The sequence below is a fragment of the Haplochromis burtoni genome, unplaced genomic scaffold (assembly GCF_018398535.1).
Source record: "Haplochromis burtoni strain Fernald_Lab_line unplaced genomic scaffold, NCSU_Asbu1 Contig_42, whole genome shotgun sequence".
Lineage (NCBI taxonomy): Eukaryota > Metazoa > Chordata > Actinopteri > Cichliformes > Cichlidae > Haplochromis > Haplochromis burtoni.
The window spans coordinates 690,262-710,826 of NW_024582403.1; the positions used below are offsets into that span (position 1 = coordinate 690,262).

General features: G+C 43.0%; 1 protein-coding gene across 3 annotated transcripts in view; it reads right to left on the reverse strand.

Annotated features, from left to right (window-relative positions):
* The window catches only part of tle2b (TLE family member 2, transcriptional corepressor b), a 78,103-nt gene that overhangs the window by 14,993 nt on the left and 42,545 nt on the right, over nucleotides 1-20,565 (reverse strand). For 2 of the 3 annotated variants that reach the window (XM_014333145.2, XM_005920815.3), the window contains exons 5-10: nucleotides 12,418-12,480; nucleotides 9,660-9,734; nucleotides 6,397-6,577; nucleotides 5,036-5,052; nucleotides 2,728-2,868; nucleotides 826-879 (exon numbers count right to left, since the gene is read on the reverse strand). In XM_014333145.2, coding sequence (XP_014188631.1) covers nucleotides 826-879; nucleotides 2,728-2,868; nucleotides 5,036-5,052; nucleotides 6,397-6,577; nucleotides 9,660-9,734; nucleotides 12,418-12,480 — 531 coding nt within the window. The remainder of the gene's footprint in view (nucleotides 1-825; nucleotides 880-2,727; nucleotides 2,869-5,035; nucleotides 5,053-6,396; nucleotides 6,578-9,659; nucleotides 9,735-12,417; nucleotides 12,481-20,565) is intronic. The other variant, XM_014333144.2, reaches the window with a different exon arrangement.

A 20,565-nucleotide genomic window follows, 5' to 3' on the forward strand; every position in this document is an offset into this window, starting at 1 on the left:
GTTGCACAGAGCTCAGTCTGTATTTTCCTGATAGGTCACTCACAAATTAGACTGAACTTCTATTAATAAGAAACCAGTGGTCTTTCAGAGTTTGGTCGCTGTGTGCACTCTACCAGTTTTGACTGGCAAGAAAGCGAAGAAAAAATTCTGTAAATCCCGTATAATGAACTGTCATCCACCACCATGCATTCATTAATATTACCAATTAAAGATATTTTCTTCATTACTGTGAAGCTGGCTCTTTTGACTGAAAGAGCGTTACCTCTTGTGATACAAAACATTTCCTTTTAGTTCAATTTTTGGCCTCTGCTAACTTGTGAAAGAGATTTCGGACTCTAGCCGCTAAATTCAGAAGCCAGCCGCTAACTTTTGCTGTTTGCCATTTGGTAATGAGCAGGTCTTGTGTTTTATTCAGTGGGAACCAAAATGAGTGATAGAGGCCATAAACTGAGAAGCAATGTGTTTGCCAAAGTCCCGGCAGAGAGCCGTTTTCCCCACAGACAATAAATCTTTCTGCGACCACAGCTATTGCCCCCTGGTGGCCTTTAAAGATAATGCAGCTCTATCTGGCTTCTATATTGACATACAGAATCTATATCCATCTTATATACAGCCTATGAAGATGAACATGAAGGGAAAAAAAATTAGCAGACAATTTTCTAAAAAGCTCCACAGAGTGGAGGTGGAAAAGCAGAGTCAAGTGACAATTCTCTGTGGATTCATCACTACAAGCAACCTCTTTTACATATATGCGTTCGTGAAAACCTGCTGATAACAGCCACATCAAGGTGCTGTCAAAATCATTTAGAAAGACTGGCGTCTCACCTCATTGGAGACATCCACTACAAGATTGTCTTCGCTCTTGTCTCCATCGCTGTCCTGAGGAGCAAAGAAGATAGAAGAAAGGGGAAAACATGATTTTTCAAGATCCATTAAGATAAAACAGCTTTTTTTCCCTCCTCAGTCACCAGCACAGAGATACAATATGCTGCGTGTGTACATGGAGAAGTTAAATAATAAAGACACACAAGTGCGCACACAGATCGATATATCAATATCACTGGCTGCTCTTTGCTTCCTTTCGATCTCTGTCCACCGTCCATGCAACATTTAACACAGAGATATTGTATATCATATATTCTCACCAAACATCCCCCTGTACAAAGATTTTTTGATCTCAGTCATACGCACACACACACAGCACATTTTTTCCCCTCTTCGTCTAGCCATCTCTCCATCTCTCTCTCCTTTTTTTTTTCTGGGGTGAGAACGATGGCACTTAGTCACCATGGCAACAGCGCTTTGATGTGATCATGGCCTGATATTCCTATTGACATCAGTGTGGAGTGACATCAGTGCCTTATTATGCAGAGCCAAAACAGGACAATGTCTACAACCTCCTTCCTGGAACAAAAACCAAAAACACACACACAAAAAAACCCCGCAAGAGATGAAGCGAGAGAGACAGTGTGGAAATGATGGTGAGGAGGGACGAGAAAAAAGTTCAAGGGGGGAAAAAAAAGGGCAGAAAATAATACAGATGGAATAAAAATGAAAAGGAAACAAGAAGTAGAGCGTGGAGCGTGAGCGAAAAAGCAAGAGGAACTGAGAAACAGCGGTAAAGAGACAGAGAAAGATATAGAATAGGAAAAGGCAAACAGGGAGAAATGGGAGGCGTAATTCGGCTCGACAGACGGAAAGAGAGGAAAAACATTCAGAAAGTGGAAGCTCTCTGTGCTTGTTCTCTTTCTGAACTAATGGGAAGATTTGGACTGTTGCTGCTGATGCCAAACTGACTTAGCTGGAGGCCGTCTTGCACAGACAGACTCCCGGTGTCAATCAATCCTCCAGACTGCAAACACACAGCCATCTAATTCATTACAGCTATCTGCCTTGGCCATCTCTCTTCTGGCATTACATCGCCTCTGGCTGCTTGCTCTTCCCCACTGGACCCATCCAAACCAAACACGACTCTAATTGGCCACGGGCCCCCGACCCCCGGGTGGCCCGTAATGTCATAGGCAATGTCATACAGACACACACAACCACACATCAGACAGACATCTTTGGTTGATATAAAGAACAAAAGTTGTTAGTTTACATGTAACTTTTATGATTCCTCCCGTTGGTTGTTACCTCCGCTGCTGCATTTTATTTTTCTCAGTGGCATCGTTTCAGGCTCAGATTATAAGCACAAAGTCACATAACACACTTCCTGTCACCAAGGTTGAAAATTCCCACTGCAACATGCTTGGATTGGGTCCGAGATTGTGTCCACACCGTGTCCAACTCCAGGCCTCGAGGGCCGGTGTCCCGCAGGTTTAAGATACCACCCTGGGTCAACACGCCTGAATCAAATAATTCGTTCATTACCAGGCATCTGGAGAACTTCAAGACATGTTGAGGAGGTCATTTAAGCATTTAAATCAGCTGTGTTGCTGGACACTGGCTCTTGAGGCCTGGAGTTGGACACCCCTGGTGTAGGACATCTGAATCTGGGTCACTGCAATTTTTTTTAAGAACATCAAGACTATATATACATTTTTTTTTTAAATTTATGTCGATATTTTTTGTGAAGAAATTCTGAAAGAATGGAAAAGAATCCTCTCAAAAAACACTTGGATCCAGTTCTGTATCTGATCTGAGATTCACCACCTACGCAGCGCCCTCCGGCCTTCACTACTGAACCAACCCTTAATAACATTGGTGAAGGTAACAAACACATACGTAGGAATGTGGCGGGAGAGACTCTTTGTCGTCACAGCGCCTTCTCTTGGCCTCAGCTCCTCCCTGCGAGGAGGCGTAACCTCCTGATGGGCCTTGGCGCTCTTCATTTGGCTGGCTGTCTGTGGATGACACCGACTTACTCTGGGGGAAAAGAAAAGACAGGAACACAATCAAAAGTATGAACGCGTGAACACGACCTCACAGCAAAAGCACAGGTAACGACCGCCCAGGGCATGACACGCAGATTCACGTCACACTCGCAAATGATCAAACACAGCAAAGTAAACACGTGGAGATACAGTGGATGGAAAAACAGACATTAAAAGCACACAAAACACACACAGAAAAACACAAGCACGGGTTAAGACACGGTCATAGCGGTGCACAGGCCAGCCCATAAAGCTAATTACTGCTCTCCCTCGACACAGCAGTCTTCATGTAAAATATGAGTCTCATTATTGGCCAATAAAGCTGTGCAGGTATATTTACAAGCCTTTCCTGGTGCTCAGCACTCTGAAAACCCGATCAAAGCATTGTGTTGTTTTAGGACTGGGGCAAGGGCCGGAGGTTCGGCGAGGGCCACTTTTCATTCTCTGTCCCCCCGTGGGGAGGACAAGAACAGCGAGGGTTTAACACACGAGTGAGTCACACAGGAAGGAGCCCACGGGAACGGCAGGAAGGAGTACAACACACGAGAGAAGAGGCTACACAATGGACCTCAGTGCAGCTCCGCAAATTTCCCTCGTGTCATTCTTTTCCGCCTTTTTTCTCCTCTTCTGTTCACTTCCTCTCGCTGTCCCTTTCCCCCCCTCCATTTCAAATTCAAACTTGTTTTTGCCAGCGTGGGGCTCTCTGATAAATGTCAATTGATATGCATCCTCCTCCTCCTCCCTTTCTTCCCCAAATGCGGTAATGCTTGGCTAAGTTCAGCAGAAACCTCCGCTCATGAGAGAAATATTTTCTTGGTGCTTAACAATCGGCATTGTGCTCGCAGTTAAATTATGCTAAGGTTTTCACTGCAGAAAGAGCGAGGGAAAGTAAAGTCAGCAGCGGCCCTAAATCATTTTTATTTCACAATAAAGCTAGAACAAAGACTTGTTGGTATTTTTAACAACACCCCACCGCTGCCAGCACATTCTCCCCTCCACCCAGTTTCAAGTTTCTCCTCTTTAGTTTCTTTTTCAGTTTTCATACAAATAATTTTGCTGCTTCTGATGGAAAAACTCCAACAGGTCAGTGCTGCAGTGAAATGTCACCTTAAAGAAAAGACAGCTACTGTAATGTCATCTGTGTCACTTTGGTTTATTCTTATTGTGCCAATGAAACTCAGAATAAGTTACTGTACATATAAAAACTGTCAAACAACCACAAACCCAAACAAACTAACTAACCCAAACTTCTTATATTTTTTGTTTCATGTCGAATAATCTTCTGGCATCTGGTTCATTTTATCTCAAAGTTTTTGAAACACGTTGCGTCCACCATGCATCCACTCATGTTTCCTATGTTCTGCTGTTAATAAAACATCTTTTTCAGATTTGGACATCAACACATTCTGTTTTTATTTCCATTCTGCACAACAGCCCAACTTTTTTTGGAACCGGGCTGGTAAACTGATAATTTTTGCTCTTGGAGCAACATGTGTTCAAACATTACATTACTTCCTGCAGGCTACAAACTCCATAAGCCTTTGAACTGTTCATCCATTCATGGTGAACAGCATTTTGATTTTCTGGTGCAGCGATTTCACTTCATGGTGACGACGGCACTTTTGCACATTAGGTTTAATATTAACTAAGGATAGTTTCGACTCTGAAGCATCTAATCGCTGTTGGATCTGCTGTTCAGGAATATTTGGCGATTCACGGCCACTATTTAGCGGTTTTACTTGCATTTCTTATTTTGGGGTATTTTGGGCAGCATTTAACATTAACTCAGATATAATCCTTCCTCGTGTTCTGTATATGTTGTAGATTACCCGAATATTTGTGGCGCTGATAAAGAAACAGTCCATTAACTCAGTTCGTGGGCTCCTCCAGATAACGGTCGACTGCGGCGAGCTCAGACGTTAGTATAATGTGGAAAACCTTGAGAAGCTCAAGGTTGATGGTGATGAGCTGCTATTGTGCCGGTGTTGAGCAGTGCTACTCCTGGCTGAGCTCCAGCAAAACACTGCCTTTTTTAGAGGCCACTTTGCGGCGCGTCTCCATTTCCCTCAGTTTATCACTGTCACACACGCGCGTGCACACGGTGAAACGTGGGCGTACAAAACACTTACATCAAGGTACACACATGCAACACTACTCACCCTGCTGGGCGCTCCCTCTGGGTTGGGGCAGAGAAAGGGAAGGAAAGAAAACCGAGCAGAGAAAAGAAGAGAGCGATGAAGAAGGGAAAATGGGGAGAAGAGAGAAAGTTTGACGTCAGTGCCGATAACAACAACAACAGTCCCCAGTCAGCCAAGGTTAGGCTGAACTACGACGACTTCTGTCTAATAAAGATACAAACCCACTATTGTGCCCGACTCCAGCCTCCTCTATCCTCTCTATCTTTCCCTCTCTTTCTTCTCCAAGCAGACAAAGCTCGCTGTCTTCCCCTGCTGCCATCAACGCTCACCATCTTTTCCCTCATTCTTCGTCTCATATGTAAGAACAGAAACACACACAGCTGCAGACATGCATAAGCTCTTACACAGATGCTTAACGTGACAATACGAACACAGTGATCTCTTTATCTTTCCCCCGTTTCTGTTCTCACCGATTCCTTCCATTTTTCTTTCTAGCTCTCAGTTTATTCATGAGAAAGTCTCTCTTGGCTCGCTGCCGGAAAAACTGCACAAAGATAAGATATTCTATCGGGGTGAAAGGAAGTTCATAGGGAGAGAGCGTTTCTCCTGCATTTACAGAAAGGCCATGAATACATCTGGTCATGGTAAGACAGCAATCGAAACAGGAAAGTTCAAACTGAGTCCAAAAGGTGAGTTCCTGGACAAATTACAAAGCAGCTGCCAGTCAGAGATGATGTATAGTGCTGCTTTGCATTTTTGACTACATTTTGTGTGGTTAAAAATGATAAAAAATGATCTTTTTCTTATTCTGCAGCTGTCATGAGTTACTATCCGCCGATTCTAGGATGACAAATGAAGCCAATTAAAGACAAAAATCAGAAATGCAAATGTTGGAAAACAGACACATTTTAGGAAGCAAAAAATCATCTCTGCGCGTTTGACATTCGATAGGTGCACGCGCAGTTTCCCTCAGCCTTTTCCTCAGCCTCACATGTACAGAACTAGCTAACCAAATCTGCTCAAAATGTTCAATACTGTCATTGATTTTATCATCGATCAAGCACTTTGTGTAAACCTGAAACAAAAACAAGTACACTGATTCTCACTGTGGAACAACCGTGGTTCACTTCAGGGCTGGAGGGATTTTTAGGGGTAAAAACGTCCACATTAAGAAACAAAATGTTCTGATGAGTGTGAGTGCAAGTAAAAGCAGTCGGTTTCAATAGTAGAAAAGACTAACGCTGCTCAAAGTCACAGAGGAGACAAAAGTCTTTTATTCTAGCTGCTCACTCAGAATATCCTCATGACAAATACTCTACCAAAACACATAATCCTGGTTTTACAGTCAAAACTGAGAACGAAGAGGATAAACGCTTCTTTACCTCTGAGATGTTCAGGGTCCAGGTGGTTGCGCTCATCTTTGGAGGCAAGGTGGGCTGAGACCCCCAAAGCCCCCGTCAGTGCCAGCAGTCCTGAGCCCCCTGCGCCCAGGGACAGCCCTGATGGGTGTGGCGTCAGGGGGATGCCAGGGGCGTGGTGAGACAGGTGCTGGAGCTGCTGCTGCTGTGGCCACAGGGAAAGAAAGTAGCGGGGAGGTAAGGAGTAAGGGGAGGGAGGGTGAGATACAAGGGAGTGTGTGGTTAGAAAAGACAAGGTAAAGAAGAAAAGGGAATGAAAAACGGGAGAAGTGAAGTGAGGGGGAAGGCAGTGTTGTGGTTGGAAAAAGAATTGAGGAAAAACATGAGAAAGGGAGAAGGCGAATTAAATAAAACACACATGGAGAGCCAAACGGTGAAGAAGGATGTTAAGATGAAAGTGGACAGGATGTGAAAGTGATTAGAGGATTAACAGGTGAAAGGATGGAGACCAAGGATGGGAAAGAGGACAAGGAAAGAAAGGCAGAATGAAATTGAATGATCATGATACACCCAGGAAGCAAAGGCAGTTGAGAATGAAACCAAGAAGTGAATAGAAGAGTGAGATATCGAGGCAATGGGATTTATTATAAAGGAGAAGAAAAAGGTAGAAAAGGGGCCATGGGAAAACACAGGGAGGATTAAAGGGAAGGATGAAAATGTTTGAGTCACAGAGCAAATGATGAGGAGAAATAGAAGGAAATAACATAGGAAGCAATGAAAAGTGAAGGAGAATTACATGAACAGGGGAAAGAGTAAATGAGTGCAGGAAGAAAGGGAAGGCAAGTGTGCAGCAGGGAGAATAAAAGGTAAGAGAAAAAAAATGATGGCAGAGAAGAAATGAGGACACGGCCGATGTAAGATGGAGAGAACGATAAAAGATTGTGGGGAAAATCCAGAAAGAAAATGACGAAGGCAAGAAAAAAAGAGAGATGGAGAAAAATGAGGAGAGAGAGAGAGAGGAGAGCAAAGGAGCAGCTATAGATAAAGAAAGGCTATTATCCTGAGGGGAGCATTATGATGTGTTTTTGTGTGCTGTTTTGTCAAGCCGGTGTATTAGACACACATACACACACAAAAGCACACACACCTTAGAGACAGCAGTGTTTGTAGTGCTGGGAGGAACAAAGGGCCTTAAGTAGACAGTAATGTGATCAGTGCTCTGACAAGCTGTGGAAAGCCCCATCTACTACAGCACTCAGGAGCATCACTGTGTCTCTCTGTGCGTACATATATATGTATATACAGACAAGCAGATCATATGCACAATATGAACATTGGTAAAGTTCTAGAATTGATGATTCAGGCAACTCATTATTTAGTTGTGTCAAATCTTCAGATTAATAAACCATTCCTGTTCAAATCTGACCTCTTCTACTCGCTGACCTTCCGCTCACATGATCAACATTTGCCAAATGGTCTCGCTGTGCATGTAGCTCTGCAAGTAAGATGGCAGCGATGAAAGCCTTTATGTTTTGGAAGTATCCACATTATTTTAAGTTTGTGGGTGAAAATGGCAGGAAGATCACAGGGAAATGCAAACTGTGCCCAGGTGTAAAGTGTCTGTCAGCTGCGAAAAGCTCCCCCCTTCAAATTTGAGGAAGCACCTGTGAGCTAAACATAGCTCCACAACAGTGGTGGAGAAGAGGAGGAGAACGATGCTGGCGCCACAGCTCCCACACGTTAACGGCGAGCGTTTAGTTTGGTTTAAGCTGCCGCTGCAATGAAAAATGATGAGGGCATCGCCGGTTAGATGCGACCAATATCATCTCACGGTGAAATGAGGAAACGTACATATATGTGCAATAGGGCTGCCACAAACAATTATTTTGATAGTCGACTAGTCACCAATTATTTTTGGGATTAGTCGACTAATCAGATCATGCATCCATTGGACGTACAACGTACAGCTTATTGCACCAGCATGCATCTGCTCTTATATAACTATCATTAGCTTACAGCTTTAAGTGTTTAAGGTATGTGCTAACTAAAAATAAAGACAAGATGATAGTTTTGCATTGTTTGGGTGAAGTTTAATAAACTCCTTGCTATCTAAAATATAACAGGACAAACTAACTTCAGCCAAACCGATTTACTCAGGAATAAATACACTTCTAAAAAAAGCCAAACAATAACATTTAAGTGACTTATGTATGTTTAACCTGAGTAGCGACAGACGGCGGTGGGTTTGAAAACGATCTGCAGGGAGTCCGGTGTTCTCACGGGCTCTAGTGAGCCTAGCCCCCGGTTAGCTATCGAGCTAGTGGGTAACAGATGTCTCCGAAACCGTCAGAGCGCTTTTCAAAATATGTGGTGTCTTGATAAACTGAGCAGATATTTAAGTTTTACACAGCTACATTCTCGCCTGAAAATATGTTAAACGTTTATTTTGTGACCCAGAAAGAATAATAAGAGTAATATTAAAACTAACCAGCTGCCGCCATTGTTGGAAACTGAGCTGGGCTGCGCTATGAATTCTGGGACACAGCTGCTTCTTCTTCTTTGGGGTTTAACGGCAGCTGGCATCCTTGTACATGCAGTGCTGCCATCTTCTGTTTCAGTCCGTTATTACACTCTTAAATCCTACTACTTATTCCTGCGTCTTTTGTGATCTTACAAAGCTTCAAACGACACGTCAACTATTAAATCAGTCGTCGACGATTTTGATAGTCGACGTAATCGTGACTAGTCGACTAATCGTGGCAGCCCTAATGTGCAGTGGGGCACATGCATACTCAGGACAATATAGCCAAATGTGCAAGGGCGTGCTTTTGGTGATGAAAAAAATACTCTGATAAGTCTAATAAGTTAGTATTCAAAGTATTGTGAATCAACTTTTTGGGTGACCACCTGATGTTGCTCAAGAGGAAGCAAACAGCAGGATCACTGCAAAAGAAAAGAATGACTGTGTTGCAGTGGAGTCCAAGTCCAGACCTCAACCTGATCGAAATGCTGATACGGGACCTTAAGAGAGCTGTGCATAAACAGATGCCCGCAAATCTCAATGAGGTGAAGTGAAGTTGTAAAGAAGGGGGGGGGGGCAAAACTTCTCCATAAGGATGTGAGAGAAATGGAAAGTTACTGCTGTTAAAGGTGGTTCTGCAAGCTACTGAATCATTTTCACAGGACTGCTCATCACAGACGTTTGTATTTATAGACATTAAGAATGAATAATAATTTAATTCCCATCATTCTTAGTTCCTCTGTGTTGATGAATCAAGGTGACTCACCCCGATGATGGCGTTGAGTTCAGCCATAGTGACCTGCTTGGCCCTCTCCACAGCTTGGACCACCTGTTGCTGGTGCTACACATACACATAAAGGGAGAAAGTGAAAGAAAGACATATTACAGTGCATAATCATCCACGGTGTGTACTGGGATATATACTGTAAGCATAATGTGATGTAGAGTATATTGCATGTACACTCAGTAATGACACAACGGGGACTTTTACATTAAACAAGCTAGAGAAACGCTGCTGCCTCCATCCAAAGCCGGTACAGGTAGTGCAAATAAGATGGTCTGGATGGAGCAACCATGCATTCACACAACACAAACATTGAGAGAACGTCACAAAAAACGGAAGCGCACACACTGTAGCCAGACACGTACAGAGATACGTGCGCATTCACACACACCGAGAGCAAGGCTAACGAAAACCTCAGCTCTGTTTGAACAAAATCCCAATGTAATCAGTCGCACAAACTCAAACATACATGTGTGTGCCGCTGTTGCACACCTACACACAGAATACACACAGTGTCAATATTGATCAAACTGACAAAGCTGTGACCTTGCTGTCTCCAGGTAGCGCACTCAGTGTACACTCACACTTGGAGACAAAAAAAAGGAGGGTGTCTGCAGGTTTGTATTTACAATGTACACAATGTACACACCTGCACAAAAAACCCTCCACGCACACACAAATGTACAGTAAAAATCACACTGACGCAGTAGAATTAAACTATAAAAATGGTTTCCTCTCATTTAATCTGTTTTGTTGTCTCGCCCAAAGTCAGAGCAACAATGTAACAATATATCATCAATAATTCTGCTCCTCTAAGCACATACAAATTAAATTACGGCTTTAAGGAGCAATTAATGAAGCAAAACACTCGTGCAGGAATGGTGATAATGTTTCTGAATGATAAGAGGCCCTGAAGCTCTTAAAAAAAGTATGTATTTAACTTAGAGTAGTCAGAGAGCTTACTTCATGATGTGCTGTATAGCTGCGTCTATGCTAAAGACTTCTGCTTTGTCTCCAGTTACACTGAAAGTTGTGAGATTTATTATGTTATCAGCGCCATTCGCTATTGGATAGTTCATTAGTAAATAACCCCAGAAACACATACAATGCATATGACTGTAATACCTTGTTTTCACCATGGGGCATTACATTAAATAATAATAATAATAATAATAGTATCAAATATTAGCTGACTGTAACATGACATGGTGGCCCCTTCAAGTCAGAAATGTAGAAGTATCAATCACATCTGCTACACTAACTGTGAAATTGTTATTGTTATATATTATTGTTGGTTTGATTTATTTATCTTAAAAATTAGCCAGTTGTTGTGTTCTCCTAACAGAGCCAGATCAATAATTTGTTGGAGATCGTTTTTAATAATGCCGCCTCTGTGCACCGCTGCATTGGATTTAAAATCAAACACTCAAGACATGATTGAAGTGCAGGCTTTCAGCTTTAATTCAAGTCGTTAAAAAAGAAAGAAATATTCAACTGTTTAGTATTTACTGATATTTTTATACACAGTTCCACATTTTCAGAAGCAAAAAGTCTAGAACCCATGAACATCAATGCTGTGTTTCCTACCTCAGGATGCTCAACTAGACTTTTACTGCAGCTGCTATTAGTTGCTTTATTGTTTGTTGGTCCTTCTGCCTTAAGATTTGTATTAAATACCTGAAAAGCGTGGTCTATTGGTTTGAGAACAAGTGAATCACTTTTTGCCTTTAAAAAATACCCATTTTCTTTTCATTGATAAACTCTTGGGTTGTTTTTTCAGTCTGCTTTGGTTCATTTTCCATTCACATCATCAGTAAACACTACTGACATGGTTCTACTGGCAGCCGTAACATTGCCTCCAACTTTTCTCACAGATTTGCTGTTAAAAAAGCAGAGCTGGTGAGTGGAGTCCTTATTTTTAGGAATAAACCAAATTGTAGATTTGGCCACTCGTAACGTTTTTGCTTTCTCTCGGTTTATTTTGCTTTTTCAGCCCGATGGTGGAATTATTCACTGGCAAAATTACAGTGAAAATAAAGCGAAATACAAATTCAACACTGTCCAGTTGACATTAAGCCTGAAACTGTGGGACTCAGAGGCAACACTAAATGTTTTTATCCAACAAATTATGGATCTAACTGTATATAATACAGAATTCTGTCCAAGTGACAACATTCCACTGAAAGTTAACGTTCCATTATCAATATGCTTACTTTAAAATGTAAAGGATTTGGATGAATTAACATCTGTGTAGCAAATCAGGATTAGTATTTAAATTCTTCGACTGTTAAATGTCTTGTATGCCAGCGGTCCCCAACCCTCGGGCCTCGGTCCGTGAGTCGTTTGGTACCGGGCCGCGAGAGTTGAGGCTCAGGTGTGAAATGTCTAGTTTTCAGGGGTTTTATCAGTTTTCAGCGTTATTTTGTTATCGTTTTTATCGTTAACTCGGTTTTCCTGGGTCTTTTCACGTGTGTTATGAATAAATCTTCTTTTTTCGGTACCGGTACTAGTTTTATTTTGTTGTATTTATCTGCGACACCTTAACGGCCGGTCTGTGAAAATATTGTCGGGCATAAACTGGTCCGTGGCGCAAAAAAAGTTGGAGACCGCTGCTGTATCCAGTATATGATTTCTGATATTCTGTGAGGAAGTGTCTGAGGTATGAGTGGTTTTCTCCCCTTTTTTGTGCCAGCATGTTGCTTGTGCATGTGTAAATGTCTCTGGCTGTAGTAACACTTACCTCTTGAGAGAGGAAAGGGGTGATCTGAGCACAGATGGCACTGAGACGCTTGACAATCTCCGCCTGTGATGGAAAGAGAGAGAAATGAGAGTGAGAGACAGAAGGAGAGAGTAGTAGGGGATATATAATCATGTTGCATATTGCAGGATCATAAGTACACAATGAGCACAGAGCATATGATACACCTCTACAGCACATTAAGCCTTTGTTGCATTTAAACACCTTCTTAATGAGCAAGAAGTTCTGTCAGTGACATTTCTGTGAGACTGAGAGAAGAAACGTGGGGGATTGTGTGAGCGAACAGCAGAGGTGGTGGGATGGAGGCAGCATTAGAGCTACGCTCATCATTTGGGTCTTTTAGCACCTTCACACTAGTTTCACTCAGCTTGTCCTCACAATCCAACAATAAACATACGAACATTCACAGAGAGCCGAAAACCTCAGAAAATTCCTCCCGAGCTCTCCACCTGTCTCAGCCGGCTATTTCATGTTATTATGTTTGTCCATTTCCGAAAACTGGGAAAATTCACGAAAATGCTTTTTCTTGGTCCCCTTATCCTCCATCCATCCATTCACACCAACAGCAATAGTGCCCTTCCTAAGAAAACTGCTGCCCACACACACACACACTCTACACCAGTGCACACAAACACACAGAAACAAAAGCACACTCCCTCTCAGCCTTGCACACAAACACACACACGCACAGTGAACCTCTGCGGTGTGTCTAATTCTATCTGTCTGAGTGCCCTCAGCCTCATTTTGTTCTCTTCTTCACTCAGCCGTTCTCTCTTTTTCTACAACAGCTCTCACACTGAGCCATTATTACCCTATTCATCCTCTTCCTCCCATCCCTCTCCCCCTCTCTCTTCCTCTCTCATCTCCCTCCCCTCAGTTGCTCTCTTTGTCTATTTCCCCATCTTTCTATTTTTCTATATTATTTCCTCTCTTTTATAATCTGTCGGCCCTCTTTTTCCCTCAGCTGCTCTTATTCTTCCTCTATAACATCAGTCGCTCTCATGTTTTCGGTGATTTTTCTCCAACAGTCTTATTTTTCCCCCCTTTTTCCTCCATCTGCCCGTCCTGCTTTCGGTCTCTCTTTCTCTCTGCATCACTTCATCCTCACTAACACATGTTGCTGGCACTTAGAGGCGTTTAAGAGGAATAGATAAAAGACAGCAGACGTGGCAATGGAGGGCAGCGCAGGACTGACGGGGCTGTGTATGCCATCATACAAAGGCTCTCAGAGACACGCACCATTCAACCAGCCTTTCGGTTACTCTCAACGAGGCTTCATAAACAATTAGCACCAGACACCCGGCTCAGTTCCAAGGACAGACACAGCTTCATGCGTGTGTAAACCTATGCATTCATGTGTAGATGACTGTGCCTCAGCTCCTTTGGTGTATTTCTATAAAGCATGCGTGTCTGTATGTATGTGAGGACCACAAAGAGTTAGAAAGAAGAACTTGGCAAACCTGAATATATTTTTTATAACTGGAAGTAGATTATCCGCCTGCTGCCAATGTGAAACTTTTACTACATTAAACTCAAGGGAGTCGTTCTTCTGTAATCAAGTGGTATCTGTTCTTCTGAAACCTTGGTCAGTCTGCTTGACTATACTTTAGCCTGTTGCTCGTTCAATCTGTCCAACTAGATCGCAGATGGAAATAAATCAAAGCACTCGTACTCGGGCAATGGGAAATAGAAGCAGGGATATATTGAAACATGAGCATTTGTACAGTTCTGCCAATCTTTACTTCTTTAACACAGCCTGAACTCTCTTAGTCAAGCTTTCTTGTAATTTCTTTAGGTAGTCGTCAGCAATAGCTTCTTGAAGGTCATTCAAAGCTCTTCCTTGGATGTTGGCTGCTTTTTATTCCATTTGCTGTAAAGATGATCCCACACTGCTTCGGGTCTGCGCTCGAGGAAGGCCAGCCTATAACCGTTTGTGTTCCACTGTGTGTTTTTCTATCCAAGTATGCTTTTACAGCATTTGCATTGTCTGTGGGACTATTGTTGTACTTCTTTCCTGATAATGTTAAAAAAAGAAATTTCAAATTGCTGAGATGTGCCATGTTTTCAGCTAATAGCTCTTTGGGAATCACCTTGTTGGTGTAAAAATATCATTTATGCCAGTCAAACATGGCATTTAGATTCAACTAAAGAAATGGGAAAAAATGATGTGTTGTGCTAGTAACAAAGGGACTAGAGATAGAATTTAAAGGGGTTCATCCCTGGAGTTAGGTGACTTTTTTATGCTTGAATAATTCACGGGTCAGTGTTAAGAAAAAATTTCCTTGAACATAGTCCGGTACAAGGACTCTTCCTCATTTTCGGGAGTGAAAATGAGAGAAAAAAAAGCAGCAAATGTCAAAAGAAAAATCTTGAAAGACTTTCAGATGGCCTGAAGAACTATTCCTCAAGGCCTCAGTAAAACATTAGAAGAAAGTCTGGCTGCTTGGAAGCAAAATGTAAAGCAATAATGGGTGGCTCAAGACTGTTGCACAGTACCGTATATCTGTTGTTGCTCTGAGTTGACACGAACAGCTTTAGAAATAGGAAACAAGTTCTTATGTATTAAAAAAGATCACACTCTGGGAACAGTTTGATCCACAAATTGCTCTAAGTGGACACATGTTTGAGGATTAACTGTCATTTTGTAATTTGTGAGATGGTTCACAACCACTTCTCACTGAGTTTTTGCTAATTATGCAGGGTATAGTTCAGTACACTTCAGTGTTCAGTGTTCTCCTCCATTAATTATCTTTGCAACTATGCCAGATTGCCGCTTATCATGCAACAGGTTGTGCTCAGCCATCAGATCAATTCAGATGACCTGGTTCAGTTTGGCCAGTAGGAAACCGATCTGACAGTACTGATGTTTAACCATATGTCTGATAACCAAATACAATCTGAAGGGACTGACCTGAACATGGTTGGTCTATGAAGCCACTCTTATTGACTGTCCCCATAACTTTGATCTTACGACATACAAACAAACTTTACCGGAAAGATAAAAAACAAAAGTTAAAGAGAAGATCATAAACAAACTCCACGTTATGCCTGAGAGACAGTAGGTATTATAAGCACAAGATACCAGTAACTGATGGGTTTTACAACTGGACGAAAGCGAGCTTGCTGAAGCAGCCTGAGCCGGGCCGGGTCTCAGAAACAACACAGCACACTGTCGTTCCACTGTCCAACCGAAGAACAGCCACCAGGGAGGACTGGCAAAGACTGGCTGGATGGAGGGATGAATGGATGGATAGATACAAAGGAAAGCGAGGGACTGGTCAATAAACACCTGAGGGCAGATACCCTGCCAGCTGGCATGGAGTCAGACAGCGAGACAGAGAAAAAAGCTTCAGATGAAACAGAGAGAAAATATAGGTGAGGGAATAGCTTTTCAATCACAAGGGCAAAAATCTACCAAAACAGTCTCCAGAATAAACAGACTGACAGAGGAAGGGAAATTGAAAGAAATGAAGACAAGGAAGAAGAAGAAGGAATGAATTCTGGGACAAAGACAGTCTGTTCCTGAGGACTGTTCGAGCCACAGGCAAAAAAAACACACATGCTCCATGTATGACGGTGTCTTCATGTAACAGACAAGCTCACTCAGTAGAAGCACACCTAGGCTTTTCATCGCTGACAGGATGCAACCCTCTCAAATCTAAAACAACTATGCAATTACCAGGCTTATGCAGGTATATTCCGCATCGATTATATACCACACATTGTAAAATACATAAATATCTACGTGAAACCACTAAAAAAAATGTCAGTACCCTAGACACAGCACACTGTACTAAGTCACATCAAAGACTGTCAGAAACATGACATCCAGCATGATGATATCTCTGCAATTCAGCAGAAGTGAAGAGTTTAGTCTATAAAAAGACAGATGTGTTGAGCTGATGTTTCTCTGTTAGTAGGACTTGAAAAAGTTGCCAAAAAATGTTCGCCTGGAGTGAAATCATACCACATAAGAATGTGCAGGTTCTTTGTAACTGTTATCATAAATGCAATCAAGTATACACCCTCTGTGCATTTCTTAATAATGTGATGCCATTTATTTCCTCAAGATTTCCTACAAGCCAAGGAAAAGACAAATTTTTATATTTTAAAGTGGTCAGCAGCACATGATTTGACATCATGATTAAAAATCTGAATGCAAGTCAGACATACACGCCAATAAACTGTCCTTGACCCAACATTTTGGACCCACATTCAGCTGTCAGTCAGGAGGAACTCCAAAGACAGGCAGGAGGGACAGTTTCCACACCAGCATTCGGCTCAGTGGACCATAATGCAGAGGCAAGAGTGACGCTTTGAGTTAGAGGTGTAATTCTTAGAGTTTGACTGTAAAAAAAACAAAAAAAAACAACTAATTCTCCCGCACTTACTTTGCAATTGCTATCTGCTGCTCTCCGTCCACCCACATATTTAACCCACACGATAAACGCAACATGTTCCTGTCTGTTCTATGAAGGCTGTCAAAATGCATTCTGGAAAATGCTGAAAATGACTAACTGAAGTAGAAATAGTCCAGACAGGTGGGAAGATGAGGCTGTGCGTACTCTAAAAAGAAAATTATAACACTCACAAAATAAGCAACTGCAGAATGATGGCGCATCTGCCTATGCAATTTTCTTTAAAAAAAATAATAAAAGTGCAAGAGTTTGGCTTTGCTCTGACAAAGCCAAAGTTTGTTTCGTAGTGAGGTCGTGTTACGCGTTACGTGTTACAATCTGCACGCAGCTGTTTGCTTAGAATGACAAAGCATCTTGTGTTTTTTTCATCCTGTGTAGCTGCAACATATCGCCAGACAAAGCGACGAAGACTAAATGCAGAGAAACTCAAATGAAGGGCTGAACTGAAAGTCCCATTTCTCCGAGCACACACATTTTCACTTTTGACATTAAAGTAAACTTGAGCTGGAACAATGGGGAAGCCACTTCCCTGTGAAAGATCAGCATTCAATTTGGTCTCTCAGCATGACAGCGAGCAACACTGACCGCGTTCGTCTTGCCAATAAAGCTTGGTGAATTTGAATGTGATGAGCATGGGTTGAGATTGGCACGGGAAGAGGAAGATGGTGCCCAGTGTGCTCTGGCACTGCCAGCTGTGCCAGCCTCTGAGTCCCACTATGGCTGAGCAAGCCAGCTTTGTGTGTCTGTGTGTGCATAAGTGTGTGAGTGATACCCCTCTACTCGCTCTAATTGCTCCTAACAAAAATCTCTGCCACCTCTCTTAGCTCCTATTCCGTTTCTGTTCTTTGCTCCCCCTCTTGCTTGTTGCTGGAATAGTTGCTGGTTGGAAAAAGGAAGAGTGGAGCACCGAAGGCAACGGGCAACTTTAAATTGAATGCATTCCACAGTGAGCGTGGCAGATGATGCTACTGAAAACAGAATATCCAGTCATTTTCACATCGATATAAAAGGTTTTACAAAACTGTTCTGTGGTGACAGAAAGAGTAATGAGCTTCTGACCTTCGTAATTTATACAAGTGGTGGCTCATAGTATTTGTAAATCACAATGAAAGCTCATCTTACTGCGTTCATGGTACTAAAGTTGTTCTAAAAGCATCGTATACATTTGTGCAAGTTTTTGCAAACGTATGCGTTTTGCGAGTGGACTCATAATCATTCAAATACACTCTCTACTTCCAACACAAGATAACAGAAACCAGTAATTGATAAAGTAAAAGATCCAGTTTATTTAAAAAAAAAGAGAAAATCCTCAAAATGTATAATATTATGTAATACTAAACACATTTTAATCATCATCGTTTGGCATCAGAGTATCGGACCTCGGTACTCGTCCGATACTCCGGTACTCGTCGGCCATTGCCCGCTTGATGAAGTCGATCAGTTCACGTATCTGGGCAGTGTGATAACACCGGACGGTGGCTCGGAGAAGGACATTGCCTGTCGGCTCGGAAAGGCAGCATCGGCCATGCGCAACTTGAATCCGGTTTGGAGATCGACCACCATCTCGATATCATCTAAAGTCCATTTGTTCAATACGATAGTTGTACCGATGGCTATCTATGCGAGTGAAACGTTGTCGACGGCAACAATTATCCGACGACTGAATGTTTTCCAACAGCACAGCCTCCGACGGATTCTCAAGATTTCGTATCGCGTTACCAACGAGCGCACTGCCTCACGACCGCTAGCGGACATGGTATTGGAGCGATGATTCCATTTCACCGGTCACGTTCTTCGCCAACATCGGAAACGATTACCGGAGATAGCCATGTTGTGGAGACCCGCCAAGGGGTCACGGAGCCGCGGACGACCAAAACAGACATGGAGATGGTCATTCATTGAGGACCTGAAAGCGGTCGATCTTTCATGGGACGAGGCTGAAGATGTGGCTGCAAACCGAGCTCGTTGGCGATCCCTTGCCGCCCAATCCGCCATCCAGCGCAGAAGGAACTAAGTCTAAGTTGGCATCATTACGAGCAGCAGTGTGGTGACTTTTGAGGGTTATTTTCTTTAAAGACAAACATACGATGGACATCTTAGAGTGCTGCCCAGCCCCTTCTCTTTGTACACATGGCTTCAGAATAACCTTTCAGGAGTCACACAGCATGTACATATAACACACACAAACACGCAGTCCCGCAATTCATCCCCGTCCCCTGCTTTCTAATTGGGCCGCTCTCCCCTCCGCGAACAGTTTAAGGTAAATATTTGTAGCCAATGACGTACTAATCACCCACTGATTGGGGTGGCAGACACATCGCTGTTCGGTGAGAACAACCATTCCCACTTCCTCCCTTTCAGTACCCCCCCCCACCTCCTCCCCCTATTTCCTCTTTTTCTCCAAGCAATCAGCCTTCTTCTTTATCTATTCTGCTGGCTCATTTTTCCCCACTTCCACGGTGTCTCTCTTGCTCTCTCCCTCTGTTTTCCCTCGGTGCACTTGGCTCTGCTCTTTTGCTCTCTCTCTGCCCTTCTTCTTATTCTCTCTCATTTCTCTCCCCTTCTTGCTCCATCTCTCTGCCCTGTTTCTCTCTCCCAGAGTCTCCCTCTACCCTCCTATTTTCTCTCTCCTCTCTCTCTCCTCTGGGCAGCGTGCCAGCTCCTCTTCCCTGGCACCCAGCCAGCTCCTTTCCTCCACTTCGCCTCCTCCACCCTTCACTCCCTTCCTCTATCCCCCTTGCCTCTGATTGATGGCCCCACTATTCTGGAAGGAGAGGAAGGGAAACAGAGAAAGAAAGAGGGAGGGGGGCACCAAAACACACAGACACATACACCAAAACGACACACATACGAGCATGCACGCACCCTCGGAATTGTGCATATCGCAACTGAGCCCACAAGTACGCACACAAAAGCCACCGCGAGCATTTGTGCACGCACATACACACGGACCGAGCAACAAGAGCACACAGAAAACCAATCTAAACAGAACAGAGGAGCACGCATACACAGAGCTGTGTGCAGAGCAAGCAGCCTCACAGCATGGGACCGACACCCGCACTTGCTCCAGCACATACACACAGGCACAGATTCAACCTTCAGTGCAGAACCAATGCGAGATAGGCAGCGGAGCGGGCAGCAGAATCATTTAGAATAAAAAATACAGACAGACAGCTCACTTCGACTTTCTCATGAACACACGTATCCAATCATACATGGAGGTGCCACACAGTACGAAACATGTACTTGCAAAAACTTCACACAAAAGGCACATAGATAATTTCAAGACGCACAGATGCACGGTCCTTACACCCTCTATGCTTCTGAAATACACAAACACACACACACACACACACAAGCCTGTGACAATGAGATTCAAAATCTCTGCCTTGCAATTGTGGTTGAAATTTGATAGTTTTCTAGATCTTGCGCTCTCTGACTCTATTATACACTAAGCTATTAGTCATATTCACACTGTGCCAGCTCACCAGCTTGCATTGACAGACTGCATACGGCTTCAAACCCATGTCATCCACAATGCAATCAGACACAAAGTAGCCAGAGTAGCAAAGCTGGCTGCAGAGTATGCACGCATGAAAAGGCATTCAAAGACGTGCGCATCACACACACCGACACCTACATATACGCTAATGAATGTTGCTTTTATGTATCTCATTGTTGCCGGGTCTGTGAGATACTGAAACATACACTC